This window comes from Myxocyprinus asiaticus, chromosome 23 (genome assembly GCF_019703515.2).
Source record: "Myxocyprinus asiaticus isolate MX2 ecotype Aquarium Trade chromosome 23, UBuf_Myxa_2, whole genome shotgun sequence".
Lineage (NCBI taxonomy): Eukaryota > Metazoa > Chordata > Actinopteri > Cypriniformes > Catostomidae > Myxocyprinus > Myxocyprinus asiaticus.
This window is the reverse complement of record NC_059366.1, coordinates 28,777,862-28,789,644: the sequence shown is the minus strand read 5'-3', so window position 1 is coordinate 28,789,644 and position 11,783 is coordinate 28,777,862. Positions and strand designations below refer to the sequence as shown.

General features: G+C 39.8%; 1 protein-coding gene across 2 annotated transcripts in view; it reads right to left on the bottom strand.

The window, feature by feature from the left end:
• Positions 1 to 3,231: 3,231 nt before the first annotated feature.
• The window catches only part of fbxw4 (F-box and WD repeat domain containing 4), a 50,109-nt gene continuing 41,557 nt past the window's right edge, over positions 3,232 to 11,783 (bottom strand). Inside the window, exons 7-9 of one of the 2 annotated variants that reach the window (XM_051650707.1) lie at positions 7,347 to 7,487; positions 3,868 to 4,009; positions 3,232 to 3,783 (exon numbers count right to left, since the gene is read on the bottom strand). In XM_051650707.1, coding sequence (XP_051506667.1) covers positions 3,649 to 3,783; positions 3,868 to 4,009; positions 7,347 to 7,487 — 418 coding nt within the window. In that variant the 3' untranslated portion in view covers positions 3,232 to 3,648. The remainder of the gene's footprint in view (positions 3,784 to 3,867; positions 4,010 to 7,346; positions 7,488 to 11,783) is intronic. The other variant, XM_051650706.1, reaches the window with a different exon arrangement.

The window sequence follows — 11,783 nt, the reverse complement described above, 5'->3', positions numbered from 1 at the left end:
ATACACAGATAGATAGATAAATAAATAAACTCATTGCACAAACCTGTTACCCTGTGTACATGACAAATAACTTGTCTTGATATAGAAAACTGAAAAACAGTAGTGAAGAATAGCGTAAAAAAAATAGAATTTGAATCAGAACGGTCAAACTCACATCTAAGAAACCTTCTTATTAATGTAAATCTGGCTATCTAATTTAACATGATGGTACATGCTGTTCCAGAAGCCACATCTAGTCTAAAATTCACTGCCTTCAATTTAGGAATATCCACAATGTCATCCTCAATATAACTGAGTGCCCATTGAGCTGCAAACCTATGGATTATTATTTATTAAACTGACCACGTCTTTGAGTCCCAGGAGGCCATATTTCCTGCATGATTGTACAATATCTGCACGGAGGTGTAGGCATTCCTTTTATACCCAATGACAAAATCAGCTAATGGATTGCCCTACATCGCATATGATCTCATTTATTCCACAATTGACCATAAATCATTATCAACCCAATAAAAGCCCCACCTTTTAAGAATCGCATTGGGCAGCAACTGTTCCATTGTCTCTACGAGTTGTTAAATGTGTCCTCTGTATTGCTTCAGTAGTATTAAAACAAAGTACGGTGAACATATGTTATGTAGGGTGGCTTATATGAGTGATAGGAGGATCTCTGTTTGCTCTCCAACATTTGTACTGTTCAGCACTTGTATGCCATGCATTTAACGAATTGCTTTAAGGAAAAGAGAACGAAGAGGCATGTTGCCATCTTCTCTGGGTCTTTGGTTATTCTGTTCCCCTTCTGCAGATGTCTGCTCTGGCACAGACCAAGCAGCCATCCATAGCTTTTAAGGCCTAACATTTTACCTCAGATTTCTCACTTTATGGTGTATAACACTAGCCGAAAACACTTACAGGGTCACCAAATGTCTTCCCTGCCTCTTTAGGTACACCAGAGAGCGATTATTAAAACACATGTAACACAAACAGTTATGATACTTAAGTCTTTAGGGGCGTTCACGCATGCAGCAATTTGCAGTGAGAAAGTGACTTTGGTTCACTAATTAGTTGGTGATTTCCAACGACATGGGTGACAGCGATATGATGTGGACATGTCCAGCTATGAGACAAAGTTGAGGCAAAACTTTAACTTTTTGCAAATGAGCAGCGATGCAATGCAGCGACTACAACAGAAGAAGGAACAGAAGCTCCTGTGATCAGTCTCCTGTAGGGCTGTCAAGATTATGAAATTTGGCTGACGATTAATTGTCAAACAAATAATTGTGATTATGATGATTAATTGTCTGCTTTAGGGCTATGACGATTAATTGTCTCGTTAAGGGCTTTCACAATTAATTATCATACAGTATAAATTGTCATATTTCTTAAGGTGTGCTTTTGTGCTTCATACACCTTAAAGAGCACCTATTATGGTTTTTAAACGTGCCTAATTTTGTTTTTAAGGTCTCATACAATAGATTTACATGCATCCAAGGTCAAAAAACACTTTAGTTTGCTAATAATTTAAATTGCAGCATTACCTTATTTTTCCCAGTGTCAAAAACAACTCGTTCAATGATCCATTCTAAAGGATTCATTCTAAACTCCTCCTTTCAGAGAGCCTACTCTGCTCTGATTGGTCAGATGTCCCAGTCTGTTGTGATTGGTCTACCGCTTAGTGTAGTGTTTGAGGGTGGGTCAAAGCTGTTTGCGAGCAGCCAATGAAGACCAGAGGTGGATTTTTTGTTACGAAATTCTGTAGGTTAGTACAGGAAGTAAGTCTGGAATTACCAACGACTCGTTTCAGGTGTCCAGAATCGGTTCTTTCTTTTGGGAGTCAATAACTCCATTTGTTGTGCACTTTGATTTTTGAAACTTTGCAGAATTTTTTACATTCACAAACAGCTATATAACACACTACATGAAAGGTAATATTTGAAAAACCGTAATAGGTGCTCTTTAATAAGTAATTTTTACATATTTAACTTCAAATATATAAATCAAATAATAAAATAGGAATAAACTATGATTTCCTTTTCAGGCTTTAAAAACTTCTGAATGACATGAAAAATAATGTTCTAAATGTCAAAATATTTCTAAATACTTAAAATATGTCTCTCTTTTTGGTAAACTTTTGTTTTGGTCAATTTTACATTTACACTTGTTTTTTGAACTCATATTTTATAATATTTTTTAATAAAATATAATTTTAATGTAGGCTATATTATGTATATATATATATATATATATATATATATATATATATATATATATATATATATAATATGCAATATTAAAACATTTATTTCCTAATTTCTTCTTTCACACATTATTTTAATGCTCTGATTATACCAACGAGTTCTTATTTGTCATGAAGCAAAACCTTTGTGATTTTGTTTCATCATTTTATCACTCCACAGAAATAGAGTAAGAGTGTCTCCTCCTCTGTGTCACTGCGTGTCATTAACACAGCATGTATGAGAACCAGGAACATTTGCCATTACACGATCGTTTAATGTGAAACCGGAGCACTTTGCGTTCACTATCAGAGTTTATACTTATTTATATTTTCGCGGGAGTTTGGCGTAAGTCTCTGCTGACAGCGCACGCATCAGGGCGCTTCACGCGCTCTTCTGGACAGGAGCTATTTGATGTTGCGTCCCAGGAGCTGGGACTCGGAGTTCAACTGAATGACATGCAAACACGCCGTTCATGGTATTTATAAAGTACAGTATATTTGCTTTAAATTCCCTAATTTGGGCATTAAAATGTGATTGGAATTTGAATGAGCAAAAATCGCGGTTGTCTCATATAACCGGGGTTGGATCAAATAACCGCGATCAGACGGTTATTTAATAATCGCGACAGGCATAGTCTTCTGTAAGATACTGGATTCGAGTGCAAAGCAAGTTTACTGCGAGAGATTCCACTGTTCTATATGATTTTTGTCTGCCAACATGCAGGGAAATAATTAAAAAAATTATGCATGGAAAACAATTGTCAGAGTTTGATTGGTGCATTGGTAACCTTTGATCTTGTTCATGATATGATGCATAAGTCATTGATGCATTATATCTGTCAGTAGGAATGCCAACTAGCGACCAACAATATAGCCATTCTGCGTCCTCCAGAGATACAAATAATCGCTGTATGTATGAACAGGGCATTACTAAGGTGTCATAAGATCAATGTAAACAGTAACTGACCAAGAAATTCAGAGCAAGCATAGCCTCAGCTAACTGAGACCAAAGAAAGAAAACAAGAGAAAACAAAACACATTTAATTGGCTCATTGTTGGAAAAATATACTTTCAGTTACAATATATCTATTATCATATGAGCTGCGGCTTAGCATATATCCCCTCAGTGGGTGCTGGCAGCTCTAAGCAGTGTTTGTTTTAGACATCTCGGAGGTCACTGGCAATGTGTTAAGTCCATTAAGACTTGGGCCACAGAAGGTCATGAACCCTGCTCGCTCTCAGGAGCTCTGAGCAAGCCAGGGGAATTGTTCACCAGGCCTTAACTGTATCATTAGCTGCACTGATAATTCAAAAGGCAAGATGGATACTTCACCATGGGCTTGGAGGACATGTTGAGGATAAAGAATGATATCTGAGCCTAAAAATATGCATAAACAATGTACATAAACGTATGGTTATTTCCAGGACTGGGACACTGTAGTTCTAAAGTCAAGGGAGTAGAGGACAGAGGCCAGGGCAGCATACACGTGAGAGGTATTGAAGCACAGGCTGTACACTGGGCTGCTAGTGGTGGGTGCCAACTGGAACATCTGTAAAGAAAAACGTTGCAAATATGAATTTAAGTAAGAACAATCCATTTGAAAGGTGCTGAAAACAATGCTTAAAATTTATACCTGTAAACAGCGGGTTTGCCGTTTGTCCCAAAGGCGCACTACTCCATAGTATGATGAGCCACTGGCAATCATGTGATTCTTGTCTGTTTTTATACAATAAAGGGCGCTGTCATGAGGCTCCTCCCATTCCATCACACACTTCCTGTTAGAAGAGGAAGTACAATGCTCAGTTAAAGCACTCACAAAAATATTAAGATAAATAAATTAACACAAAAGAAAAATTTGGTCGCACTTTGCAGATAATCTTTCCTTCTGGAAAGTTCTCAAATCTCTTTCGCATTCGCATATATTCAAAAATTCATCATGTCGACGCTGTGCACCAGGCTTGACACCAATGAACGCGTTTACGTCCACAATCATACACTGTTTATGTTTAATAAACCGACAATAGATGTGGTCATGTAAACGCCTTAAGCCCCCATACACACATGCAGTGACTTCCAGCGACAAAGCGACTAGATGTAATTCATTTTCAATGAGCGCTGGCGACTTTTAGTGACATGAGCTACCTCTGACAACTAGATGTGGGCATGTCCGGCAGCATGAGAAAGTTACAAGTAGGTACAGCTGCAGGCCAGAGACCTAAGAATGGGGGTGGGATCTCCAAAAGAGTGCATGGTTATTCCAGAAGGGGGCATGGTTATTCCAAAAGAGGGTTGCGGCAACTCCAAAAGGGGCGTCACTTCCACTCACTGTTAAGGTAAGGGAAAGGGTTAGGTGAGGGGCTCCCTATATCTTTAATGGCAGTTTGGAGCTTCTGCTCCTATTTGGAGCAATGCCTGTAGCTATATCCTTCTCGGAAGTTAAGAAAAGTTTAACTTTATGCAAATGAGGTGCGACTTTCGGGAGCGACAACCAATAGGAGTGAAGGGGATGTCAGTGGAGCTCACGTCATCCGTCTCCTTTGAGATAATGAATTCAAGTTCAGCCAAGACAGATAAGAAGTTTCTGTGAGCGATTTCACTGTTCTATGGGATTTGTCTGTTACTACATACATGAATATAATAAAAAATTATGTGTGGAAAAGAAATGGTCGGCAGAGTCATACATTGATAGATTGTTCATCTTATTTATCATATGATGCAATGAGCACTGCTGCAGTTCATATTAAAACACTCTTCCCTGCAGAATGTGCAATTTTGGGGACAAGAAAACTGATTCCATATCAAATAGGAATGATATCTTAGTTTTTCTGGCAAAATGCCTTCCCTGTGATCAGATTTTCAAGAGATATGGCCAGATGTGCAGTCCACCAATAATGTTAAAGCGACAGCAGTAGGAACACCCACTAGCAACTTCACAGCACAGAGACTAATGACATACAGTGATATACAGTGACGTCGCTGCATGTGTGTACAGTGTTTTAAATGGATTTCCTTTATCCTTAAGGTCATTTTTATTTTTATGTATAAACCGATCAGCACTCGGTTTTCACTTCTGCTTTGCACATAAACACTTTTACCAGCATTCTTACTGGCTTATCCAATGAGCACAAGTGTTGTGCACATGCCTGTTTACGTCTCATTTAAAAAACTTTTATTTTTTTTTGTGTTGTCTGACTTCTTCAGAAAGCTGATTTTTGGTAGTTATAAGCGTATTAGTGTGCATGTAAATGGGTCTCATTGATGCCAAATGCAAATATTCTCAAGTGCCATGTGACCAATTACAACATGGCATGTTTGATTACATAGAAGTGCGAATGAGATTTGAGAGCTATGGCTGAAGGGAAGATTTTCAGGGAGTAATGGCTTACATTTTGGTCTGTTCCTTACACAAAGCTATAGTATGGCTTGAGAAGACTGGCTTGAGAGTATAGCGCAGGAGTCGTATGCACTCCTTTTCTGAGGCTTTTTTAAATTGTTTTTTTTTTTTTTTTGCAGCTTGCCATTCCCTGGCCACCATAGGCTTTTGTTTTATGGAAAAGAGAAGTGTGAACATTCGGCTAAAAAGCTCTTCCATGGAATAAAAAGGGTGAAATAACCCTTAAAACAATAGGTTATTTAATTTATAACCTAAATATAGGTTATAAATTAAATATATCTAAGAGCATTAGTATGTACATCACAAAAAATTAACCAACTGAAAGGAATGTGTCATGAGCCATGCATTGGAGACTTGGAGACATTCTGAAGTAGGAGTTTCCAGCCATTGTCAACTATATTAGACCAGTCTTAAAGCAGAGGGCCAAAGCCACCATGGCTAGCTCTCTGTGCGGCTTAAGGGCAAGTGTCTTATTTATGCTGGCAGGCCACAAGGGTGAAACCTCATCCCTTGTTTACGGAAAGGGGCTCTCTTGTTTTAGAGCAGGCTGGGAAGTATCTGTGCTTGTGCTGAGCCAATAGAGATCAATTCTCCATTAATGGTGTGTTGAATAAATCATGGTGAGGGAGTGTGGCAGACAGCAGGGCAGCAGGAGCGTGCGGGAGATGTCTGGATTGCATATCGCTGTGCCACAGATGTGTACACACACACATCAAGACAAACTTGACAGTAACATCACTTGGTTATTTAATTGAAAACAGAGAACGAATTGATGCACAAAGATGTAAACACAACTATCATCTTTAATTAAAGAGGAATGGAAGCAAAAGCTGATGATTTTGCTCATTTTGAGACAGGAGAGGTTCAATTAGTTTGTTGTAACTTTGCACAGAGCCTGTGAGGGTGAGTAATCAAATTAAAATCAACTCAATTATTCACAATTAATAAAAAAATTAGTTTCACACACTTACCCATCATCTACAGTTATAAGTGAATTTAAGTGCCCTCTTTTTTTACACATGATGACGACTTTCTGATGACTAACCACTTTGAATCAAGATGTACCACATATTGGGCCCTGACTGGTCTTACTGTGAATTATTGATATCTTAAGAGGGGACATTTGCCCCTCCCCAAACTCTCCAGGGCCCTCTTTCAATCACCTCTGATTTGTGTTACTTGACTGCCCATATGCGATTGTGAGGGTGACCCCTCCCCAAAGCCCTACATAGAGCCCCAGTCAACCCCACAGGCAGCTCGCTGATCCCCAGCACCCGCCCCGTTGCCCTGGAGACACGCTGCGCCACATCAATATGGCCACCAACCAGTGCAGACTTGGGTGGGTGAGAGTCCTACCGCAAGAGTTTCTCTCAGTGAGGGGGTCCTTTTCACTCTCTCAGAGGAACAATTGTGTCCACAGACCCAAGAGTACGCTCAAGTCTGCCTTCTTTTTTATCTAAACGGTACTCTATGCACAGGAGGGTTTATTAGATTAACAGAGAACACTAATCTTCCTCACAGGCACTCCGAGATGTACTGGCTAACTTTATTACTCTCTGCAGACAAGCCCAAATCTGCTGACAGCAAAGGTTAATGCAAGTGCTAAGCCTAATTCAACTTGAATCGTAACAGTGCAGAAATGTTTCTATTGGAGGTCTGATGCAGGTTCCCACTATGCGGTTTTTCATATGGAGACCTATTGCCGCCTGGCCAGGTACCTGGAGCAGACGCGCAAATCCCAGTAACGGATGAAGGTGTCATATCCACAGGTGAGGAGCTGGAAGGGAGATTCGTAGACAATATCCAACACACCTGCACCGCGGCGGAACTCTGTACCGAGACACGACACCAGGTGACACCTTGGAGACAGAACAAGAGATAAGAGAAGATGGTTACAGATTATACCTTGTCTTGAAGAAGATTGATACATTAATAAAAACACAGACAGTGACTTAAAAAGCACCTGAGAGAGAATTACGTCTGCTTGCTTGAGGCCAATCATACCAGAGCACAAGTTGAAAAGTGACTGGACAAGTGAGGTCATCTTTGTCTCACATCTGAGCATCATTTAAATCAAAGTGATTTGATGATAAGAAGACTCTTTAAACAGCTCGTGTTTACTTGTTGAGATTGGAACATCTCCAGTCTTCACATCTTACTTGAGTCAAGGGAGATCTAATTTCAAACCAAACGCCTTCATTTGCTCACTTAATCTCTCATTACTTTTAAATCCCAATATATTCCTATGTTTCCAACGTCCACAGACCACACAAAAGCTAAATTAAATCTTAGGACAAGGAGATAAAAAGTAAACACCTTTCTGCCTTTGAATGTTCTGGCAAAGCAGATTAGTTTGCCGTTAAGGTACGTTCCCAGATATATGTGAGGGAACGAAAGAAGCTGGAAAACTCAGAGGAGTGGAAGAAAGGAGGAGAAAGAAACAGATAGAGGGTAGAGGGGGGCTGTCTGGGCTAGCACCACGCTCCTATGATCACAAACCGAACAGGCCCGCAGTGCTCTCCACCCCCACCCACGCCGTTGAGGCTAGATTATTGTAAAATCACAATTTCTTTGTTGCTATTTAATTCCCTCCATGACCGTGACTGTGTGCGACTTGTGGACCTTTGATACCTTGTTCCTAGCAACCATTTAGTGGAGCCCAATGGCCATAGCGACCGCCCCCCACGTTTGAGGTCTCCTGTGAACTTGTTCACCGAGGGCAGACTGGTAATCCCCAACCTTCGCTCTAGGGGAGACAAGGGGGGTCTCTTTCTTAGACACAGGCTCTTTAAGAGATAGTCCTGCAGAACCAAAGGCCAAGACCCCACTGGCCCTAAAGACAAACTCTCCTCTAGCCTTTGGGCATCTGCAATAGGCAAGAACCCATCATTTACCCCTTGCTGTTAAAATAACATGGTACCAACAACTTCAACTGATGACAGTGCTAAACAATGAGGACAATCAATTAATTGATGCCAAACATTTGTTTACAAAGCATTGTCTCTTGCCAGCAATTTGCATCAAATATTTTTCTTTGTTTAAACTCGGGTCAGGACAGAGCATCCAGCGTCTGCCAGGGCCTCTGCAAATGTCGAAGCGTGAAGTGAGAAAAACAAGCATCATAAAAGAAGTCCTCACATCTGTGCTCTGATTTTAAAGCCAGTAATAGCACTGTTCCAAGTATAACAGCAAACACCCAGGATTCTTAAATTGTTAGGTCACAAGTTTTATGTGTCCCATGTTTTTTTGTTCTTTTTAGAGAGAACCTGTGAAGATTACAGGATGGATGATAACCATATAATCTTTTAAATTACTGCATTTGCATGGCAGGCGACCTTGTTCTTTCATGGCTGGCCCAGGGTCTGATCTTACAGCGGTGTGCCTGTTTGTGAACCTGTGGCGAGACTGTCCCTTCTCTAAACATTGTCTGATCATGGCAAAGGGTGCAATGCTGGTTAAACGAGAGCTTTTGATTAAGTAAAAAAAGGTTAGAGGGCTGCTAAGGAGAAACTGATCTTCGATTTAAACTCAGAGTACAAGAGTGATTTACCAGAGTGATGACACATGTTTTACTAAGGTCAGAGTGTGAAATAGACACATTAATTAAGACACGAGAGCGAGTCAACGTTCCTACTTTGGACCGTCCCAGTGGAGTAATACATATAGAGTGCCTTTGCCAGCAGCACTCACAATGCACGCTCTTTCTGTCTCGAATGCACATTAACACCAACAGCAGCCAAAGAAAAGTGGTTTGCCTTCTCCTCCTTTGTGCAACCAAAACTAGAAATTATATAACAATGAGTGGGTCCCTTCGCGGCTTTTTCTGCAGCTCTTGCTGAAGGAGATTTCTAATATTCAGACCTGTGGAAGCTGAGATATTTGCAATCTGCTAAAATGATCACATGAACAGTGTAGCCACCAAATATTGACAGGCAAACTTGAGGGAAAATTCTTTATTTTCTACATCCTTTTAAAGCACTCCTCAAAGGGCAACTGACCAAATCCTTTTTGAACCCTGGATATGTTTAAGCACAAGCAAAAAACACTCAATATCGCTAGCTGTTCTTGTGTGCTTTACATATCTGCAGAATTATTATGCCTTTTCTACAGTGGTTTTAAGGAAATATCTGCAGAATTCTGTGGAATGGATTTATAAATGTTTGAATATATTAAACAGAGCTAGTATTACACTCTTATTTGTAACAAAAAGTACAACTAATTTAGCCAAAGTATTCATTAAATGAAGAAGTGATGGGGGATTTGATCTGTCTGCCTTGTCTGTCTATCTAGTTACATAAGAAACTGGCCTCTTAACTGTCTGCTTCTCAATAGACAACCAACTAGTTCAATGGCTCAACTAGTTCTTAATGTCTTTTCATTTTAGTGAAAAACTTCCACACTTTTGCAACAGCCCAATAAGACAGTAGCAAATAAATGTCTTTCCTTTTCTATGTTCTGATAATGTTCAGGAGTTTTTAAATCCCTACTCTGCACTATAAAGAATGGCATGTGTTCGTAATTAGTTGTGAGTTATGGTCTCAGGGCCATCAAGAAAAATGGTGGGGCTGGCCTCCCTAACAGTCCTCCGTCTCTGTTTGAACATTTGGGCCACACACACACACTTTATGAAAGGGAACTTTAATGAATTGATAGATTTTGAAAAAGGGCAATGCTGAGGACATTTCTCTGGGTGTTAGAGCCACAGGAAAAGGTCAGATTGAGCTAACGCTCTTGTAAGGTTAAGTGTAGAGCGTAAACTGGCACAGGGAAGCTATGGGAAACAGCCAGTGCCTTGAAAGGATGAGAGAGGTACAAAACGAAACCTGCTGAGGTTTTCATGACCAAAAACAAACAGAAATTGCATTGCGCCGTATGCATATCAACCAGTTTAGCCCACAGTCGAAATAACCACCAGCAAAGAGGAAAATAAAATAAAAGAATGCCATGGGCCAGGACAATGGAGACTTTTAAATGTCACACGCGTTCTCTTAAAAACAATGAGATAGCAATTTGTATAACACAGCTCTTGGTAGGATCCAGGCATTTAACCCTTTCTTTGAGAGAAAAAATGTGAAGAATTTCAGGGTAATTGTGTGATTCTTTGATGGCAAAAGCCTCATGAAAAGTTAGGGATCCTTTATAAGCACCACTTGTGTGTCCCTGACTGGGTGATCATAGGCTTTTCACCTTAAAGAGGAGAAAGGCTTTAACGAAAGAATGGAATCGCCATGTCCAGTGCAACTGAACCATTGTGCAATTAGAAATGTTTCTGATTTCTGTATAATGAAAGTTTAAGTTGACACAGACAAAATTACTTACAGGGTTCCCAGACCCATTGATCTAAACATTTCCATGCCTTTTCTTTTTTAGGATTTTTCAAAATAATTTTACATACAATGTCAAGCCAACAAAATATTTTAAAGCTGAGCAAAACTAGAAAATTTATAGTCACTATAGCAATTTCCAAGACATTTCCATGAATTAAGATTTTTTTAATTTAAATGACCTGGAAATCACAATTTCAAAATTACTGGTACTTCCAGGTTTTCCTTGAGCACAGGAACCCTGATACTTTCTCTCTGGCATAAATTATTTATCCCTAGTTAGTGCCAGATGGGCTGGTTTGAGTATTTCTGTAACTGCTGATCTCCTGGGATTTTCACACACAACAGTCTCTAGAATTTATTCCGAATGGTGCCAAAAACAAAAAAGATCCAGTGAGCGGCAGTTCTGTGGATGGAAACACCTTGTTGATGAGAGAGGTCAACAGAGAATGGCCAGACTGGTTTGAACTAACAAAGCCCACGGTAACTCAAATAACCGCTCTGTACAATTGTGGTGAGAAGAATAGTATCTCAGAATGCTATACTGAGATGTGGGTTGGCACTGTTTTGGCGGCACGAGGGGTACCTACACAATATTAGGCAGGTGGTTTTAATGTTGTGGCTGATCGGTATATACCCATTTCCATAAAACAATAAACATTAGTCTGTATCCAGTGTGCTTGTTTAGTGTCTGGGGATGGTAGCTTGTGTTTTGAGTATTTTGTGCATGATCATTGTAAAGAATGTTTTTTCAAGCACCTCACTTAAAAGACAGTTCAGAAGAAAATTAGCTTCTAATGGGTTGACTAACAGCAGAGATATCTTTATGTC